The following is a 21,496-nucleotide window of genomic DNA, read 5'->3' as shown; positions in this document are numbered from 1 at the left end:
TAATTTAAACGTTGCTCGAGCTGCCTAACGGCTGCACCAAAGCAGTTGCGATGCAGTTTTTTCCGATTAGCTCGCTGAGCTGTCAATCACGGTAGGCCTCAGCCAATTGACGACCGTGTTCAAAGAAGCCAGAGATGAGAGGGACCAACCCTCTTGTTGCGCCACGCAACCCCGCCCTCCAACGCCCTTCCATTGGTCAAAGACTCAAGAGAGGCGTTCTCGCACCGGTGGGGTTGGGCGTGGCCAACGAGGATTAGCCATCTTGTGATTGGCCCTGTCGGGGAGGCGGAGGGGCGTGAAGAGCAGATTAAAGGAGGAGCGGAGAGACCTGCAGCTGAGATGAGTTTGCGGCGTTTCGCTTCCAAGACGCTTCTTTGTGGGTTCTTGGTAGGGCGCGGCCTCACAAGAGTGATGGTAAGTTGCCAGGGGGAGTGGGTCTCCAGTCGTAGACGTTCTAGTCATTGGCTGTGTTCTCTATGGTCGGACCATAGAGCGGTCACCTTAAAGGGCTACGTAGGGTCTCCTTGGAGGACCCATATAATCTTTTTTTAGAGCCCCTGGGAGGACTTTCACTCTAATCCGTTGAAGTGGTCGTTTTTACTACTTCTCTTCCAACGAGCATAATTTCCCCAAAACATTAGGCTAGGACGAGGCTGGAGGCCAGTAAGATGGCATATGGATGGAGAGGAAAGTGTTGCCCTGGGGAAGTATGAATTTTTATTGAATGTCATTACCATAATATGGGTTTTTGGAGGTTGTTTTTATTGTTTTGGGAGTGCCTGGGATGGTTGTTACACAAGGGTGTTTATCTAAGTCTTGTGATGTAAATAAAATACAATATAATGCAGCAAAGGTCTTTGCAGGTGACTTAAACCTTAATTCCTCAAAAATAGGGCAAAAACCATGTTTTTTCCCCATAATACTTTGGGCAGGTAGTCCTCAACCTACGGCTACAATTGAATCCAAAATTTCTATTACCAAGTGAGACATTAGTTCAATGAGTGTTTCCCCCCCATTTTACGACCTTTGGTGCCTGTTGTTAAGTGAATCATTGCAGTTGATAAGTGAGTCACACGGTAGTTAAGTGAATCCAGCTTTTGCTTGTCAAAAGCTTCCAAAGTGGGGTCACATGACCTTGGAACACAGCAATGGTCGTAAATGTGAGCCAATTGCCAAGCGCATGATCCTGGGACTGCTAGAAAGCTCGGAAGTGTGAAAAACGGTCAGAAGTAACTTTTTCAGTGGTGTAACTTTGAATGGTCACTAAATGAACTGCTGTAAGTCGAGGATTTACCTGTATTTGGACTTCAGGGTTACTGCTTTTCTAGAGCTGCTTGTCTGTCCCTACTGGGGTAAAGTAATGGTTTTAGGGTGTAAATTTCATTACAGTATAGAAGAATCATGAAACAGAAAGCTATCCCTGATGTCTTCAGGTGTCTCTCAGAGATGAAATTATAGTCTTAATTGTTTATCTTAAAACATGATCTGGGGTTGTTGGAGCTCCTTAGAGAATGGTTCTTGGATGAAGAAACAGCTGCAGCTTAGCTGCATTTGAGCCCTTGGGGTAGAATAAGATAAATTACATGTGTGCAAAAGGCATTTAAAGATTTAAAAGCCGGTTTTTAAATTAGGGACTAGCGCCAAAATGAGGACGTACTGAGCCTCTGCTCAGTGTCCCATAACAGACTCTCTTTCATGCTTTATATTTATGAAACCATTTATTAACTCTGCAAGTCGTGCCAGCAATTCTGGGAGAGTCCCTGAGAGTGGGGTGGATGAAGAAATTATCTTAAATAAAAATAAAATACTACGGATTAAACTTGAATGCCCCAGTCCAGCTGCTTTTTTGGATCAACTATAATCTGAATGATTGAGAAACTTCGCAGATGATTAAAACAGAAGTACAGAGAACTAGGTGGTTCTTTGTACTTCAATCCTCATTGCTTTGCCTCCTAAGGCTAGTTAAATTAGGATTTCACAACTCTTCTGAAGCCGCCTACTGTTTAAAAGGGCCTGCCTACTCCACAACCTTGTCCCTTTGTCATATAGAAAAATCTTCTGAACAGCTTTATGTCTTCTCCTTTGGCAGCCTGTTTCTGAAGACCAACTCTAGTTTGCTAATGGATTTTATAGTAAAGTATATGTATAGTATATGCCTATACATATGCTTGGTGGCTACAAGTTGATAAGAATCTGTTTTGAAACCTCCCTGAGCTGCTGACTTCCCGGCGGAAGCAATTCAGTGTTGCTTTCAGTAATCAAAAGCAAGCCAACCTTACTCAAGGATGCCTTTGTGAAAACATGCAATGTGAAAAACAATATCTGCATCTCAAGGTTGAACTGTGGGGTCCTTGGTGCTCTCTGAGCTTGGTGGTTTGCTTGCAGATCTTTCATTCCCCAACCAGGTAATAGCATCAGTGCTGGTAGGGAGTAGGGTTTACTCTTAATTTATGTCCTAGTGGCTTGCCCTGTCAGTATCTCCCTTCCAGTGCCTTGGACTGCAAGGCCATCCAACTGGTCAGTCCTAGAGGAGATCAACCCTGACTGCTCTTTAGAAGGCCAGATCCTGAAGAGGAAACTCACCTAATGAGAAGGAAGGACTCCCTGGAGAAGAGCCTCATGCTGGGAAAGATTGAGGGCAAAAGAAGGGGACAACAGAGAATGAGGTGGCTGGATGGAGTCACCGAAGCAGTTGGCATGAGCTTAAATGGACTCTGGGGGATGGTAGACAGGAAGGCCCAGAGGACTGTTGTCCATGGGGTCGTGATGGGTTGGACACGACTTTGCAACTAACAACTGTCAGTATTTATTAGTTACACAGCATTCATGCAAGTGACAGTGGGGGATTTGTTCCCTGTTTATATACAGTAGTCGGGCCCCGTGTTGATGGGGGTTGTCCCTTGGTTGGAGAATGCAAAAAAGTTAAATTGCCTTTCTATCCCATTCAAGAGATCCTAAAAACCTTGAGGGGAACAAAAAGACTAGAGAACAAAAAGCCAGCACCCAGTTAAGCAGGGTTTAACCCCAAACAAACAATTAAGTAGAAAGCAATAGCTTAATCAGCCAAGCTCCGAGAGCACCAAGGATTCCACTGAACACAATTAAGTTGTTCCTTTGCTCCACCTTCAATAAACAGAACCATACAAAAAGCAGCTCTTTGGGTCAGGATTATATCCTCCTCTGTGGTGGAATCAGAAAAGATTGTGGTTCTGCCAGAGGATGCCATGTAGGTCAGTTGCTGATGAGTTTGCAGCCTCATTTCATTTAGGGGTGGAGGGGTTGGTTGGAGAAGGGAAACGATCAGCAATGTTCTTGCCAAGATTAAAGCGAGACATTTTTCAGGAATATTTCTAGCGTGCCTTTTGATGTTTACGTGAAGCTCTTGAGTTAATTTGTAAACATTAAACGTAATTGGGATTTCAGGTTTACTTTCAGGTAGAGCAGCTTATTATTTCTTTTCATATTCTGACCATCTTCCCAGCTGGGAGAAATCCCAGCATTTCTAAATATGACAAATTAAGAGCCATTTGGCCATTATGGCTAATAGCTGTAATTATGTATTTTTTAAAAAATGCTGCTCCATATTGCAGCTTGTAGAAGTGAGTACAGATAGCCTTCAACTTACAGCCATTTGTTTAGGGACCGTTTCAAGGTACAACTGTACAGAAAATCGGGATTTGTGATCATTTTTTACAAGGTCATTGCAGCATCCCATAGTCGCCTGATCAAAATGAGGATGCTGGACAACTGGTATGGATTTATTTGCAGTGTCCCAGGTTTATGCGATCCCCTTTTGCCACCACCTGGCAAGCCAAGTGACTGGGGGAAGCCAGATTCACTTAACAACCATGTGACTCACTTAAGTGTTGTGATTCACTTAATAAATATGGCAAGAAAGGTCATAGAATGGGGCAAAATTCACTTAACTGTCTCACTTAGCAACATAAATGTTGGGTTCAATTGTGTCATAAGTTGAGGACTGCCTGTACTGCTAGCTAACTGAGTACAGTGTTTGGCCCTTCTGCTCCTCTTGATCCTTGGATGGTTTTGCTAGTTTAAGATTATAAAAGCTTTTCTGAGCTGTCCTTAGTGTTTAAAGCAGGGACCTTGGGAACATTAAGACCTGTGGATTCAACTCCCAGAATTCCTCAGCCAGCAAAGCTGACTGAGGAATTCTGGGAGTTGCAGTCCACAAGTCTTAAAGTTGCCACAGTTCAAGACCTCTGCTTTAAAGCTTCCAAGCCCTTCTGAATCTGTTTCCACGCAAAACAGAAATTCTAGCAAAACTGTTTTTCTTTTAAACTCCAGGAAAAACAAAGCAACTTCTGGATGAGAAATACATGGGCCTACCCAGTTTTATTCATTTATTTGTTTTATTTTGGGTGCAGTATATTTATTTGCTTCTGGGTGAAGACAAAGGCTGTTTTTGATTAAATGTGGCATGTGTGAAAGCAGCCTCATCTTCTCCCTTCCTCTTTTGCCTGCAATGCAGAAATGCAATTGTTTGCACAGCATCATTTTCAACATAGTTTTTATCTGAAAGTCAGTGGGAAGAGCTGAACAAATCACCAATGCCAGGACTTTGATCTTGTTTGTCCCTGGTTTATCGTGGATTGATAAATGTGATCCATAAAAAAGAAAACAAAAGTCTCAACCAACGTCCCCCTTCTGGCGCAATCCGTTGTTCTCTGTCCCCTTTGTTCTACTAATTGCATCATAATCCGGAGGCTCGTGAGACGGATTTGCGGTTGCGGGGAGGGCAATATGACTCCGCAGTGTCTCAGCTCATGTGATTGGGATGAGAAAACAGGCACAGATTAGATTGAGGAAAGGGGTGGGAAGGGAATTAACTTGCATTTCTGCTTGGTAAGACTGAGTGTTAGGATCAGGTAGTGGAGCCAAAGCTATAGGAAATCCTGAGTAAGAAGCTCCTATTCTTTTCTATTTCTATTATTTCTATTTACTCATTTAGACAGACAGACAGGGAGGAAGAAGAAAAAAGGGAGAAAGGAAGAGATAAAGAAAGAGCGAAAGAGAAATAGAGAGAGAGAAAGGAAGAGAAAAAAGAAAAAAGAGAGAGAAAGAGAGAGAAAGAAAGGGAGAGAAAGAAAAATAATAAAGAAAGAAAGAAATAGATGATCCGTAGACAGATGATAGAAATAAAATGAAACTGATTATCTTTAAAATGATACTGATGGATGGATGTACATAGATGGACAGAGAAAGAGAGAGACAACTAGACACAAACACACACACACACACACACACACACACACACACCACTGTCTATTTTGAATACACAACAGAAAGAGGAAGCTTGAAGGTTCACAAGGCTGATGCCACATGGCCCAGAACTGTGGCTGAATCAAGATGTTCTGCTTCGGATACCAGGAAGCCTTCCTCCCAGGTTGCGAAGAGGATGTGCCAAGTAGCAGAGGCTGTGTAGTGATGCTCACTTCATCAAACGATTGGCTTAACGGATGTTGAAATTAAATTGGGGAGGGGAGGGTGTTGCAGCACACAGAGGCATGTTACGTCGGAGGCACATTCCAGGCACATTATAGATTAGAAACTAATCTGCATCAAAATCTAGTTATGCTTGTTGAGGCCTTCTGAGATAACTTGGTTAGTTTAGAGCAGGGGCAACCTTAAACACACAAAGAGCCACAAACACATACACCCCTTCAATTCTGGAGCTGACCAGAAATCCGGTTCCCCCCCCCCCCCCATAGAGTCTCCTCCTAGCTCCTTTTTCCTCTACCTGTCCTAACCGAAAGCCCTATCTATTGTGGAGCCGACTGGCAATAGGGAGCCGCAGCAGAGGGATGAAAAAGCCACATGCGGCTCCCTGGTTTAAAGCAATGTTTCTCAACTTGACCAGCTTTTAAAAACTATGGACTTCAGCTGCCAGAATTCCCCACTCAGGGTGTTGAAGCTCACACACCTTAAAATGGCTGAAGTTGTGAAACATTGGCTAAGCTACAAAGAGTCCTTCACTTATCACAATGGCTGAAGTTGTGAAACATTGGCTAAGCTACAAGGAGTCCTTCACTTATTACAATTGGGAGCAGGATTTCTGTTGCTAAGCTGGGCGTTATTGAGTTGTGCCCAGTTTTTACAACCCTTTTGTGCCACGATTGTTAAGCAAATCCCTGCAGTGACTCACAGGGTCATTAAGTGAATCTGGCCTCCCTCATTGACTTTGCTTCTCAGAAGCCATTTTGCAACTTTTCCTGCCATAGTTGTTAAGTGAATCAATGCACTTGTCAAGTTAGTAACATGGTTGTTGAGTGAGTCTGGCTTCCCCCCCCCCCCCATTGATTTTTCTAGTCAGAAGGTCGCCAGAGTTGATCCCATGACCCCGGGGACACTGCAAGCATCATAAATATGAGTCAGTTGCCAAGCGTCTGAATTTTGATTGTGTGACTGTGGGGAATGCTGCAGCGGTCACAAGTGTGAGGACTGATTGTGGGACACTTCTTTCTGTTGTAACTTTGGATGGTCGCTAATTGAATAGTTGTAAATCAAGGACTTAACTTTCCAGATTAATTTATATATTATTAAAAAACTGAAGACAGGAAGCATGTGCCTTTTCATAATCTTTGTTAGATATTATTCCTCCTGATTTTGTGAGCATACTAAGAGGTTAATAAAATAAATAATTATTAATCAACTTATTATATAGGTTGCAGGTAGTTCTCGACTAACAATTAATCATTTAGTGACTGTTTGAAGTTACGACACTGAAAAAGTTACTTATGACAGTTTCCCCACACTTATGACCATTGCAGCATTCCCCTGGTCACGTGATCAAAATTCAGATGCTTGGCAACTGACCTATTTATGACGGTTGCAGTGTCCTGGAGTCACGGATCCCCTTTTGAGACCTGACAAAGTCAATGGGGAAGCCTGATTCACTTAACAACCGTGTCAGGAAAGAGAAAATGGGGCAAAACTCATGTCACAACTGTCTTGCTTAGCAATGGAATTTTTGATTCCATTGGGTACATTATTTGAGGACTATCTGTATTGATTACTACTACAGATAGTCCTGTCTGTTACTAATTATATGTATTCTCACTCTCTATATAACATCTGTGTCTTCTCCATCTCCCACCTCCCCCCCCACCCCCCAGCCTCAATCCATGGTAAATCCTACATCACTTTAGCTCTTCCAGGCCTCTAAAAAAAATGAGCCTACGGCTTTTAATAAAATTTGCAGAGGAACAAAAGCGCTCCTTAATGACATGACTCAGTCTATCTCAATCTCTGAAACAGGATATATTCTAATTATTTATAAAAGCTGGCTCTTTGGCTGGCACACCTTATAATGGTGCCAAATGGTTGGCTTGAAGACGCAGGAAGGGTTTTTATGACCTCACCACCAAAATTCCCCCCCCCCCCCAATCCAGTTATAACATCTTATGTATGTTATAATTTGCCTTGGTCTCTTCATATGTCATTCTTAGTGAAGCGTGCAAACCAGCATTTCCTGCATCGGATGAGGAGAGCACATCTTACTCCTCCTGTCCTGGCCACTTTTTACAGAGGCACAATTGTTTTAACAAACTGCATCACTGTTTGGTTTGGTGATGGCAGCACCTCAGATAGAAAGCCCATACAGAGAGTGATGAGGACAGTGGAGAAGTGTCAGGCCTGCGGTGGTTCCTTTAAGAATCTTTGGCCTGCCACACACTCATTAAGGGGGGGGGGCGGATTAGCAAGGGGTAGAATGTGTTGTTTTCAAAATAAATAAATAAATCCTTTCTAGAAGCTCAAGGTCATCTTTTGTCTCCGAAACCTTTGCACCTGATCGGAAGCAGTTGGGCGTAGGTGCTAACGTGGAAGAAGAAGATTGGACCATGTGATGGACTGTGGTATGGGGACAAGATCATGAACTTCTAACTGGGTGGATCCTAATATAACTTCCAGAATTGGGATTCCATAGCATGATGCCAACATGCCTGCCTTATTAAATTGGAACTTTAAGCATAGTTTTGCCTTCGACTCTGATTTAATTCTGCATGATATTTTGGAACGCTGACAAGAAGATTATAGGAAGCCCGTTTCTCATTGTTCAGGATACTGCTTATAAGGGCTATGTGCTGAGAGCTCAAAGCATTGTTAGAGATCCCACAGACCCACTTCACAATCTGTTTCTATTGCTGCCCTCTGGGAGGAGGTTTCAAAGTATTTCTAGCAGGAGTACCTTAGTGTGTAACAGCTTTGTTCTCTAGGCCATTCGTCTGGTAAACTCGCAAGATTCATTTCACTCCCATCATGTATAGGGATGCATTTGAATTACAGGTAGCCCTCAATGTACGATCACAACACAGCCCCAAATGTATGTTGCGACGTGAGAGGTTTGTAAAGTGAGTTTTGCCCCACTTTGCAACTTTTCCTGCTATGGGTCGTTAAGGGGGAATCACTGCGGTTGTGAAATTAGTAACACCGTTGTTAAGTGAATCTGGCTTCCCCGTTGACTTTGCTTGTCAGAAGGTCGCAAAACGTAGATCCCACAGGCCCCTGGGACAATATAAATATGAACCAGTTGACAGGCATCCGAATTTTGATCATGTGACCATGGGGATGCTGCCACGGTCGTAAGTGAAAAGTGGTGGTAAGTCACTTTTTTCAATGCCGTTGTAACTTCAAATTGATAAGAGAACTGTTGTAAGTTGAGGACTACCTGTAGACTGTGATGTTCCCTCCTGCGTTTTTTTGTGTGTGTGTGTGTGTGTGTGTAATGGTTATCTTTTGAGAGCCGAATGCAATTAAATTTCATTTTACTTTATGCTGATCAGTGTACATTTAAAGTGACAATAAAGTATTTATTCTTATGCCAATTTTTCTCAATCATGGAAACTTTAAAATGGCTGGACTTTAACTCCTAGAATTGAATTCCAGTTGTTTTAAAGTTGTGAAGATTAAGAAACATATTATAGGTTTAATGTCACTCATGTGATATCCATTCTTCTTAAAAAAATGTTAATTTAGACATTTGGATCCAGCCGGTGCAAATGTACAGATGAAAAATAATTGCATCTCTCCCAGGAAGTATCCCACTCATGCTATCTCTTGCAGGCAGATCTTGCTAATGATAGGTGTCGATCTGACAACAACAACAAAAGGACACAATTATTGTGCGCACACTCAGAGAGACACAGGAGAAGGACCCAATGAAATGAACGGTTTGCCCTCGATGTATGACCCCAACTGAGCCCAGAATTCCCGTTGCTAAGCAGGACAGTTGTTAAATGAGATTTGCCCCAATTTACAATCTTTTTCCACAGTTGTTAAGTGAAACCCTGACGTTAATAACACGGTTGTTAAGTGAATCTGGCTCCCCCCCATTGACTTTGCTTGCCAGAAGGTCACAAAAGGGGATTGTGTGACCATGGGACACACTGCAACCTTCATAAATATGAGTCAGTTGCCAAGCGTCTGAATTTCGATCATGTGAACAAGGGGATACTGTCATGGTCGTAAGTGAAAAACAGTCATAAGTCACTTTTTTCAGTGCTGTTTGTTAACTTTGAATGGTTGCTAAACAAATGGGCATAACTCAAGGACTACCTGTGCACTTGCAATCCTTATAGGATTAGATTTAGGATTTAAAGCAGAGGTTCTCAAACTATGGCCCGCGAGCATATACAGCCGCCAACACAATGTATCCAGTGCGCACAGTGGTGGGATTAAGCCCTGCCCCTCACTCCCAGCCACTCCTTTTCCCACCACCCTCATCGCCCCTCCTCCAGCCGCCAGCCTTATTATTTAAAGATTTAATTAGCATTATTCGTAATCGTTTTTGCAGTTCTCAATATTTTACTTTGGGGTATTTTCCATCCTTTTTGCAGGATTTCCCCTTGCAGAAGTAATGCTTCCCTTCTTCTTGCAAATAAAACTTTTGTTTCCTGTCCTCTGTTGAGTGGGGTAACGAATAAGCTCATACCGAAACTAGCAGCAATCCACTTCATAAGTTTCTCGTGTGAAATAAATTGCCCTTGGGAATCTACTGTGCGAAAGGCCCTGAACCTTTAAAGCAAGATTTGTCAAGCTTGGCAAATGTAAAGTTTGTGGACTTCAACTCCCAAATATCCTCAGCCAACATGGTGGCTGGGGGATTCTGGGGGATGAAGTCCACACGTCTTAAAAGTGGCCAAGGTTGAGAAAGACTGTTTAAAATAATGTCACGTGGGCCCTTTGAGGGTGAGGCACTGAATCTGAGTTTGCAAAGGTAAAGATTCCCCTCGCACATATGTGCTAGTCGTTCCAGACTCTAGGGGGCGGTGCTCATCTCCGTTTCAAAGCTGAAGAGCCAGCGCTGTCCAAAGACGTCTCCGTGGTCATGTGGCTGGCATGACTAAACGCCAAAGGCGCACGGAACACTGTTCCCTTCCCACCAAAGGTGGTTCCTATTTTTCTACTTGCATTTTTATGTGCTTTCAAATTGCTAGGTTGGCAGAAGCTGGGACAGGTAACGGGAGCTCACTTGTTGCACGGTGCTAGGGATTCGAACTACCAACTACCAACCTTTCTGATCAACAAGCTCAGTGTCTGAGCCCCTGAGCTACTGCGTCCTCTGAGTTTGTATTTGATGCCAAATCATGGTTTGATTCAAAAGCGGCTTGTTTGGGGCTTCGCATAAAACATGTGCCCAGCCTTGGGGTTGACAATTTTCACAGGCTGCCCTGCTAATGGGTCGCAATTGCAAAACTCAGAATTCCCTAGGTAGCTTCTTGGGTAAGAATTCTGGGAGCTGCAGTCCTCACATACCCAATGTTGGAGAAGACTAAAATATTACAGACCCCTTGACCCGCAGCGGCCCAGAGACCCCCCCTTGGTTGCAAGTTGTCTCAAAGTGTGGTGGAATACAGATTGTCCTCGAGTTACGACCACAACTGAGCCCAAAATTGAGACAGTTTTTCAGTGAGTTTGGCCCCATGTTATGTTTCTTTCCATAGTTGCTAAGCCAATCACAGCAGTGGTTAAGTTGGTAGCGTGGTGGTAAAATGACTCTGGCTTCCCCACCGAAGGCCCCCAGGTTACTGCAACCGTCATAAGTACAAGTCAGTGGCCAAGCATCTGAAATTTGATCATGTGACCCCCAAGGATGCGGCAATGGTCATGAGTCACGTTTTTCAGCGCTGTTGTAAATGAACTGTTGTACATCAATAACTACCTGTATAGTCCAGGCAGAGTCACAGGAGGGAGGGGCTCTTTTCCAGAGGGCGGAGCCTGGACTGTCTGGTGGGCAGGGAGAAAGATTGGGGGGGCACCCACCTTAACCATTTACAAGGACTATCTGTAATTATTGCAATAATAGTGGCTTTAATCTGGCACAGTTTCTGTTTGCAGGGGTACAGCAATAAAGGAACTATTCAGAAGTCACTCCGCTTGTCGTTCTTGATTTTGGGGGCCTGACAAGAAGGGAGATTCATTTTTCTCTAATTTCTCTCCCCCCTTTATATTTCTTCCCTGCAGTGTGCTCGGAAGGGTGAGTGGCAGTCGGCCACGTCGATGTACGACTTCCACGCACTGGATATTGACGGCAACGATGTCTCGCTGGAGAGATACAGGCAAGTTGTTTTCCCATCTGGGTTTGTTTGCTATCGGGCAGTAGGTCCAGCAGATGTGTCCAATCTTGGCGGCTGTAAGATGGTAACTTTGGTAACTTTGTGACTTGTCGACTTCAACTCCCAGAATTCCCCAGCCAACCAGCTATGCCATAATCCAGGGGTGTCCAAACTTGGGAACTTTAAGACTTGTGGACTTCAACTCCCAGAATTCCCCAGCCAACCAGCTATGCCATAATCCAGGGGTGTCCAAACTTGGGAACTTTAAGACTTGTGGACTTCAACTCCCAGAATTCCCCAGCCAACCAGCTATGCCATAATCCAGGGGTGTCCAAACTTGGGAACTTTAAGACTTGTGGACTTCAACTCCCAGAATTCTGGGAGTTGAAGGCCACACATTTTACAGCCGCCACGATTGAACACATCTGCTGGACCAATAGTCTTCGACTTTTCAACCATACCTTTGTGGGGGTACTTAACAATCTGGCTCCAATACCCACTGCCCCCTGCAGTCATGTGATGATATGCCGGACTCTTTGACAACTGACCCACACTTAAGGCCATTCGCAGCGCCATGCAGCCGTGTGTTTTAAAGCGGCTTCGTCAAAAACCAGCGTTTACTTTCTGGTTTTGGCAAAACCACCATTGGTTCACTTAACAACTGGCACGGGAAAGGTTGTAAAATCATGAATTGGAGCTATGGCGGGCAGGCTTCATTATGGTCATAGATCGAGAACTGCTTACATCTAATACAGGAGGAGGAGGAGGAGGAGAATGGGCCTCGGTTGAAGTTTGCCTGATTATGGCCTTTCCCTGCTAGGTTAAGTCCTGGATGGCATTTGATTTGCAAGCCAACATTGCTTGTTTGTTTTTTCCAATGGTGTTTGGAAGAATAGGTTGACAGTCCTGGCTCCTAAATATCCCATTTTTTTCCTTAAGTCTGTTGCCAATCAACTCTCTTCTGGGTGTGCATTTTTAAAAAACTACGAGTGTGTTTGACACATTTATTATTTGATGCTGTTTACCATCCGAAGTCACATTGTGTGGGATGGGCAACTGTAGAAGCTTGATAAATAAATAACACAACTCAGCATGAAAGCAGAAGTGCAGCTAGTGGAGAAATTCTGTACGATTCTGGGAAGAAAGGTTTAGAACCCATCAGTGTGCCTGGAATTCCCGGTGGCCCTAGTCCTCGACTTACAAAAGTTTATTTAGCGACCATTGGAAATGACAATGACACTGAAAAAGTGACTTACAGCTGTTTTTCACACTTAACGACTGTTGCATTATGACTCCATGGTCACATGATCCAAATTCAGACGCTTGGCAACCAACGTATATTTATGACGGTCGCAGCGTCCCGTGGTCATGGGATCCCATTTTGCGGCCTTCTGACAAGCTAAGTAGGGAAGCCATATTCAGTTAAACAAGCCTGTTGCTAACGTAATTACTGCAGGGATTCCTTTAATAGCCGTGGCAAGGAAGCTCGCAAAATGGCAGCAAAATTCACTCATCCGCTGTCTCACTTAACTATGGAAATGTTGAGCTCTGTTGTGGTTGTAAGTCGAGGACTACCTGTGACCCTCAATTATTCTGCTATGCATTTTCTATTGTGGGAAAATGGGGGAGGGGGAATTGTAAAGAGTTGCACACTACGTAGCCATAACCAAATTATTTCTAGAAAGCCAAGGTCATCCATTGTTTCTGCCCCTTTGCACCTGGCCGGAACTGGATGGATGGAACTGCCAGCATGGCAGCGGGAGCATACCACCCCTGGTATGCCCAAATATGGGAGGAAGCATACTGCTTCCTTTCTCTGTCTATCGTCTCACCCCAGGAGACCATCCAGACAGAAAGCCATTATTTTTACCGTTGCCTTTGTTACATTTATGACTCTGTTTATTTATTTATCGGCACAAATGCAACACACACCCCGCACGTGCGTACACACACACACACACACACACACAGTATTCTGTCACGACCCCTGGTATATGCCCAAATATAGGAGGCAGCATACCGCTTCCCTTTTTCTGTCTTTTGGTTCACCCTAGGAGCCATCCAGGCAGAAAGCCATTTTTTAGGTTTAGGTTTAAGCTAAACCTAAACCTTATGTTGCCTTTGTTGCATTTTATGTTGCCTTTGTTACATTACAGCACAAATGCAACACACACACACACACACACCACACACTCTATCTATCTATCTATCTATCTATCTATCTATCTATCTATCTATCTATCTATCTATCTATCTATCTATGTTTTCTGAGGTTTTCGCCGGTGTTAGTATGTAGGTCTCTAGTTTTCGCGGGTGTTAGTATGTAGGTCTCTAGATTCTCCAGACCATCTCCAATTCTACGCGGGAGAAAACCCGAACAACTAGAGACCTATACACACACACACACACACACACACACACACACACACACACACATAATATATATACACACAGACACACATACACACATATATATATACATACAGTATATAAAATACTTTTTTTAATAAACAAAAAAATCAATGTCTACATGAACAGTGTGTTGTCTGGGTATAGTTAATTTTGAGAAACAGTAATAATGATATTCATAACATTGATAATGATCACACAATAGTAATATGTACTTATCCACTTGAATAAACCTTCCTTATATAATTAATCATTCTCTTAAGCTTCTACATTTCTAACTTCTGTTTCTGTCAGTTAGCCATTGGTAAAACAAATCCCACGTTAAAAAAATATTCTGTTTCTTCTCCTTAATTTTAAGTCTTAATCTATCCATTTCTGCATTTCTGTCTCTCTCTCCAGGGGCACCGTCTGCATCATCACCAACGTGGCCTCCCAATGAGGCAAGACTGACGTAAACTACACTCAGTTTGTCCAACTGTATAGTAGATACGCTGAGAAAGGTTTACGCATTCTAGCCTTCCCCTGCAACCAGTTTGGCAAGCAGGTAGGAAAGGGGAGGGGGGTTGTTTGTGTGTATGTGTGTATGTTAATGTCTCAATGAAATGATCCCCCCCCCCCAAACACACAATTATCCTCTAAGGCAGTGGTTCTCAACCTTCCCAATGCCGCAACCCTTTAATGCAGTTCCTCGTGTTGTGGTGACCCTCAACCATAAAATTGGTGTCTCGGTTCCTAAGACCATCGAAAATATGTGTTTTCTGATGGTCTTAGGCGACCCCTGGTTGAGAACCCCTGCTCTAAGGAGAACCAACATGACACAGTGGGGAAAGTGATGGGCTAGGAGTGAGGATACCCAGGTGTTTTTCTCCCTTAGCCATGGAAGCTGATTGGCTGAATTTGGGCCAGTCTGTCCATCCCAGCAAAGAGCCAATCAGGCATAATGCAGAAAGGGCTGGAAAAAGGAATGGGAGACGCAGGTTCTATCCCCCTCAGCCATGGAATCCCATTGGCTGAATTTGGGCCAATCCTTCCATCTCCGCCCAAGAGCCAAGAGTAATTATGGAAGGGATGGATGAGATGTGAGGAGACCCACATCTGCACCTGAGGAAGGGTTCTAGTCCCCTTCTCAAATGCAGAAGCTCATTGGTGGACTTCGGGCCAGTCCTTTCCTCTCAATCCAACAGCCAATCGAGGAGTAGGGAAGGGGCTGGACTAGGGCTGGGGAGACCCAAATTCTATCCCCAGAGAGGAGACAGCCAGTGTGACATACATGGGGAAGATACTGGATTAGGAAAGAATCTATGACAAGCTGGCTAAAAAGAATCTTCAAACCTTCATTACATGATGCATTGATAGGTTCACCGTAAATGGTGAGCGAACGCAGTTCAGAAACATCTGGATCTACAACTTAAACAGACTGAAAGCTAAAGGCAACTGTTTTAAGATCGGTTTAACCATCTGTCTCCCTTTTGTTCTTGTTTTTTAATAGGAGCCTGGTACCGAGGAAGAAATTAAAGCATTTGCTGAAGGCTACGGGGTGAAATTCGACATGTTTAGCAAGGTTGAAGTCAATGGGGATAATGCTCATCCTCTCTGGAAGTGGCTGAAAAACCAACCCAAAGGCAGAGGCACTCTAGGAAAGTGAGTTCTCGCTGCCCCCAGTTCTGAACAAGTTTCTGAAATAGGCATAGCTAATATACCACACACACTGATTGACTTATTTTTAATTAAACTAAATGTCATAAAACAAGGGTTTTTAGAAGTTGACAACTTCAATCCGTGTGGACTTCAACTCCCAGAATTCCCCAGCCAGCCTGTTGTAATCTATTTGAAGGTTTAATAATGATATGAGGATGTTAGTTGCAAAGTCATGTCTGACCCATCGCGACCCCATGGACAACATTCTCCAGGCCTTCCTATCCTCTACCATCCTCTGGAATCCATTTAAGCTCACGCCTGTTGCTTCAGTGACTCCATCCAGCCCCCTCATTCTCCGTCGTCCCCTTCTTCTTCTTCTGCCCTCCATCATTCCCAGCATGAGGCTGTTCTCCAGGGAGTCCTTCCTTCTCATTAGGAGGCCAAAGTACTTGAGTTTCCTCTTCAGGATTTAGGACCTTCTAAAGAGCAGTCAGGGTTGATCTCCTCTAGGACTGACCGGTTGGATGGCCTTGCAGTCCAAGGGACTCACAGGAATCTTCTCCAGCACCAGAGTTCAAAGGCCTCCATTTTTTGGTGCTCAGCCTTCCTTATGGTCCAAACTTCACAGCCGTCCATTGCAATTGGGAAAACCAGAGCCTTGACTAGATGCACTTTTGTTGGCAGGGGGATGTCTCTGCTTTTTAGTAGGCTGTCTAGCTTTCCTGCCCAGGAGCAAGCGTCTTTTAATTTCTTGGCTGCAGTCCCCATTTGTGGTGATCTTGGAGCCCAGGAAAATAAAATCTGTCACTGCCTCCATTTCTTCCCCAACTATTTGCCAGGAATTGAGAGGGCCGGATGCCATGATCTTAGTTTTTATTTTAGTTTAATTGATATGATATCGACTTCCCAAATTTCTCTTTTTCTCTGCCTTTCTGGAGTGTGGTATTATTTTTATTTTTATATTATCTCTTTTATTCATTAAACATGAAAGCCAGCTGAACATTTAAAAATGTTATTCATGTTTTTATTATTAGCATTCTTGTTATTCCTGCTTTTCCCCGTTGGGTGTGTTTTAAGAATTCTGGGTCGGCTGGCATTATGGTGTCCGGTACCTGCTGCGTCGTACTTTTGCAATGGCATGTTTCTGTGTCACATTCCAACTCTGCTTTCCAAAAGCTAAGCTGCTAGTCCTGATGGTGGCTGGTTTGAAGAAAATACGATAGTTTTTGACTGGGAGGAAAAAATGGAACAAATAAATGGGCCATTGTGTTTCTTGGACTTTGACCCCATTTTCAAACAGGCTCTCTTTACTGGCAACGGATACCAGCCACTGTTCGTTTTGGTTTTAGTGTTGTTTTGAACGAAATATTAGAAATAAAAGTAATAAAGTAATTACTAGTTTATTACTAGAAGTAATAAAAACCTTTAGAGGTAAATGCTGTTTTTTTTCTTTCTTTCTTTCTCCCTAGTGCTATAAAGTGGAATTTTAGCAAGGTGAGTACCTTCAAATTTTTTTTGTGGCTGTATAATTTTTATTAAAACTTTTAAGCAAAAATGGGGCAAAGCTCACTTAACAACTACCCTGCTTAGCAGTGGAAACGGTGGGCTCAATTGTTGTAAGTCAAGGACTCCTGTATGTCGTTGGCTTTTTGTTCGGAAGTGTAGCACAAGGCGATATGAACGGTGCTTCCTCCAGTTTTTCTCCCCCAACAAACAGCCAGGGTGCTTAAGCTGGGGTGAGAAGGAGGAACCAGCCCCAAAATCCCTCTGAGAGCTGAGGAAGGACCAAAGCTGGTTGTCCCCACTTTTAGCCACTTTTCTACCCCCCCCCCCAAAGTGCTGGTTGAGTCTAATTTCTTTCCTAAGCTAGTAAAGAAAACAAAAATAAATCCCTGCGGATTTTACTCCGCTAGTCATTGCTGACTTTAGGCGGGGCAGTAATCCTCTCAATTTCAAGTCCATTGAGCCAGTGCTGTGTGAAGACATTTCTGTGGTCATGTGGCCAGCACGACATCGCAGAGCCCACCGTTGCCTTCCCACCGAAGTGGTACCTATTTATCTACTCGCATTTGCATGCTTTGGAACATGGCAGGAGTTGGAGCGAGGACAGGAGCTCCCCCTCGTCACATGGCGCTGGAGTCTCGAACCTGGGCTGCTGGCTTTTCAGCAGACAAGCACAACGTTGTAGCCGCTAAACCACCGTGCCATCTTTCCTAAGTTGGGTAGCCAAATAGCGTGTTTTCAAAGCCTTTCCTGGGTTAGATCTGCCTTTTCCCCAGCCCTTCCAGGTATTCTTCAGCCTTCAGGAAGCACACCTCCACCGAGTTTACTCCTTACTCCTAAGGACAGATGGAGCTCAGAGGAGGGGCAGGATGCAGTTAGTCCTCGGCTTACGACCGGTCACTTATTGACCATTGGAAGTTCTGACGCAGCCCCCATAAAGAGCTTGCAACCAGGTTCTGAAGTTCTGATGGACACACACACACACACACACACACACACAGACAGACACACACACTGGCCGTGGGATCATGTTTTGGACACACAACGATGCTGTTTGCAGTGTCATCCGGTTGTATGAAAACCTCGATTTGCAATGTTTTTTTTGCTGAAAACTGCTTTTCACTTCCATTTTTTGGCAAAAAATGCTCCATTGTAAAAACTATGGGTTTGCTTTACGATTGTCGTATTCGCTTTATGGCCATCATTGCCAAGCTCAACTATGATCATAAGTTGAGGATTGCCTGTACACATAATTCTGGGAAGCTGGAATCGCTTTACAGCGTATTGCTAGGCATTCAATCCAGCCCCCCTCGAATTGGGCGGTGGTCTTGTGGTCTTTGCAAATTTCCTGCCCCGATGAAATTTGGGCTTCCTTAATGGGTCACCTGCTCTCCCTTCTCTCCTTGCAGTTCCTGATCAACAGGGAAGGACAGGTGGTCAAGCGATTCAGCCCCATGGATGACCCCTTTGTAAGTTGTGTGTATTATTACGGGTTGGTTGCGCAGTCAGCCAGGTGTTTAGACTGGATATTAAGACTTTTTAGGCCACCCATCGAGACTGTTCCAAGGACCTGGGACATTGTCCAGTTGCAGAACTCAGCCTGAGCATCTGGCCCCAAAGCTGAGTTAGGTGCTTCACACACCATGCTAAACCCAGCCAGGCTGGGTTGAAAACCATGGTTGATAGCAGCCTTTCTATAGAGATAATCCAACCAACTGTAGACCCAATCCAGATGGAGGTCACTCATTTTTTGGTGGTGGTGGGGATTTATAGCAATAGTGCCTAGACCTATATGCCCCTTCTCAGTGCTTTCCAGCCCTGTGGCTCCCCAACAATCTGGGTCCTCATTTTACTCCGTCTTCCATCAGAAGGAGGAAAGGCCGAGTCAACCTTGAGCCTGGTGAGAGTTGAACTGCCAAATTGCAGGCAGCCGAAGTAGCCTGCAGTGCTGCACTCTAACCACTGCACTGGTGTGGCTCATTTAGGGCCCAAAACACCTTGCAAATCAAGCTAATGGTGCTTCATTCAATAATGTAAAGCAGTGCTTAGTGTGAATGCAAAAACACCCATCTCTTCCCCCCAAGTGTGACTGCCAGAAGGGTGTTTTTGGTCCAGTGCCTGCTGACATTTTAGGGAAATTTATACTGCTGCCCCTTTGCACGTGGTGACTCAAGGCGGCTTACAGGAGCATCAAAGCCTTAATACGGGCTGACGTGAGGGCAGTAATGACAAACCTTTTGGGCATGGCATGTAAAAAAACCCCCAGAAAATGCCTGATTTAACTCTGCTGGCATCTCACGGCTTCTCTTTCAACAAAAGCGGAGAATTCTCTCTCCTCTGAACCATAGCACTCAGTGGTAGTGCCGGAGCCTGGGTTGAGGTAGGCTTCAACTTGACTGCCACTTTGCATTGTTCTCCAAAAAGGATGAGCCTTGTGGAACGATGGCATGTCATGTGTCCCCCCCCCTCCCCCCCGTGCGGTTCAGTGCTTCCCAAGATCTGCCATGCGCTGCTTACCTTCATGGGGTGTTCTCTGCAGCCCTACCTGAGGCTGCTCCGGGTTGCACGAGGCCTTTATCCTTGAAGCCCCCTTCAGAGAACACCCTTCCGTGGCCTTTGAAACCCGCAAAAGCACGCCCCATTCTTGCACCCTTTTTGTAGCCTGTCAGAGGCCGTACAAGAGCACGGCCATCCTGCCCAACCTCCGAAGCTCCAAAAAATCAGGACGTTTCCATGTTTTGAAAAGGATAATTGTTGGGTGCTGGTGGGTCACTTGAAATGTCACAGCGTGTCATCTTTGAGATGAGTCTCAAGTGGTTTTTTTTTTTTTTTCAAAAGGCAGCGGGCCTATGTTCTTTTTTTTCCCCTTCAGCAAGAACCGATGAAGCTTCTTGGATGAGAAGTGAAACCTTTTCTTCTCCTTCAAGGGAAAAAAAAAACATAGGCCGGATACCTTTTGAAAAAGCACCTTTGAGACAATCCTGATTTGGATGACTGAGAATCTCCATGGACGTTGGGGCATACTGTATTATTTGGAGTATAAGACACACGTTTTTGCCCTCAAAAAAGAGGCTGAAAATCTGGGTGCGTCTTATACACTGAATGCAGGATTTTTGGCCTCCCGAAACCCTGCCCCCTTTGCAAAAATGGCCATGCATAGCTTTTAGGAGCCTTGCTATGCTTCCTATGTAGCCGAGGTGGCGCAGTGGTTAGAGTGCAGCACTGCAGGCCACTTCAGCTGACTGTTATCTGCAGTTCAGCGGTTCAAATCTCACCGGCTCAGGGTTGACTCAGCCTTCCATCCTTCCGAGGTGGGTGAAATGAGGACCCAGACTGTGGGGGCGATATGCTGACTCTGTAAACCGCTTAGAGAGGGCTGAAAGCCCTATGAAGCGGTATATAAGTCGAACTGCTATTGCTATTGCTATTGCAAAGTACTTCTGGCGGCTGGGGTGGGTAGAACTGAGCGAAAAACAGGCCATTTTTTTGCCCCCAGGAGCACTCTACAAGCCTTCTAAATGCTATGCACGCCCTTTTTTGTCAAAAAACAGGCCCGTTTTCACAGGCTGTTTTTAGGAGGTTCGCAGGGTGCAAAACCTTTTTTTTTTCATTTGCCTCTTCAAAATCTTAGTGCGCCTTATACTCTGAAAAATATGGTAAGTTTGCCATCGCTGCATTAGGCCAGATGCAGCCATCTCTCTCACACACACACACATACACACCTACCTGTTGTTTTCTCTTGTCTTGTCCTCTGCAGACGATGGAAAAGGACCTGCTCCGTTTCCTGTAAGCCCTGCCTGCCTCTTGCCAGCTCTGGCGGTGCTCTGCCAGCGTTCCTCTGCTTTGCCTGTGAATTTTGCCTGGATGACGGCCTGCCTTCAAGCCAAGCCTACTTGGTGAGGCCGGTCCGAGAGATTTGGCACGAGTTCACATGGGAGGCCAGCTGGAATGTCTGCATTTGCACCTCACCTTCCATCTTGCACAAATAAAGATGTTGTTTTTCCAACCAATTCAAGTGTCTTTGAGATCTGTGTGTAAGTGGCCTGTATCAGGCTTTGGGCTGAGGGGGGTGGGGGTGAGGGGAGGCAGCCATTTTAGGAGGGCAAAGTTACCTCAGATCTGCAGGTGAGACCCCCGTGCTGTCGAATGGGGAATGGAGGTCAACTTCATCTGTTAGCCTTGGGTGGGTTAGGGCAACTTCAGGCGCTCCAAAAGTTATTTTTTTATTTTCTTTATTGGTTATTTTTACAAATAACTCATGGTGGCAAAACATATCCTTCTCTTCTTCCCACCAGAACGCTGTGAGGTGGGTTGGGCTGAGAAATTGAGTGGCTCAAAGTCACCTTGCCAACTTCCATGCCTAAGGCAGG

General features: G+C 44.6%; 1 protein-coding gene across 1 annotated transcript; it reads left to right on the top strand.

Annotated features, from left to right (window-relative positions):
• Positions 1-253: 253 nt before the first annotated feature.
• Positions 254-21,136, top strand: GPX4 (glutathione peroxidase 4). Its single transcript, XM_087703298.1, has 7 exons — positions 254-414; positions 11,485-11,579; positions 14,385-14,529; positions 15,475-15,626; positions 17,093-17,117; positions 18,536-18,595; positions 20,884-21,136. Exons 1-7 carry the CDS (start codon positions 340-342, stop codon positions 20,914-20,916), a joined length of 585 nt encoding a protein of 194 aa, XP_087559424.1. The 5' UTR covers positions 254-339; the 3' UTR covers positions 20,917-21,136.
• The last annotated feature ends 360 nt before the right edge of the window (positions 21,137-21,496 follow it).

The sequence above is a fragment of the Thamnophis sirtalis genome, unplaced genomic scaffold (assembly GCF_051295495.1).
Source record: "Thamnophis sirtalis isolate CommonGarterSnake01/CBP01778 unplaced genomic scaffold, rThaSir2_p1.2 scaffold_1, whole genome shotgun sequence".
In the NCBI taxonomy this organism is placed as follows: Eukaryota; Metazoa; Chordata; class Lepidosauria; order Squamata; family Natricidae; genus Thamnophis; species Thamnophis sirtalis.
The sequence above is the reverse complement of the archived record's forward strand: the minus strand, read 5'-3'. Positions and strand labels throughout refer to the sequence as shown.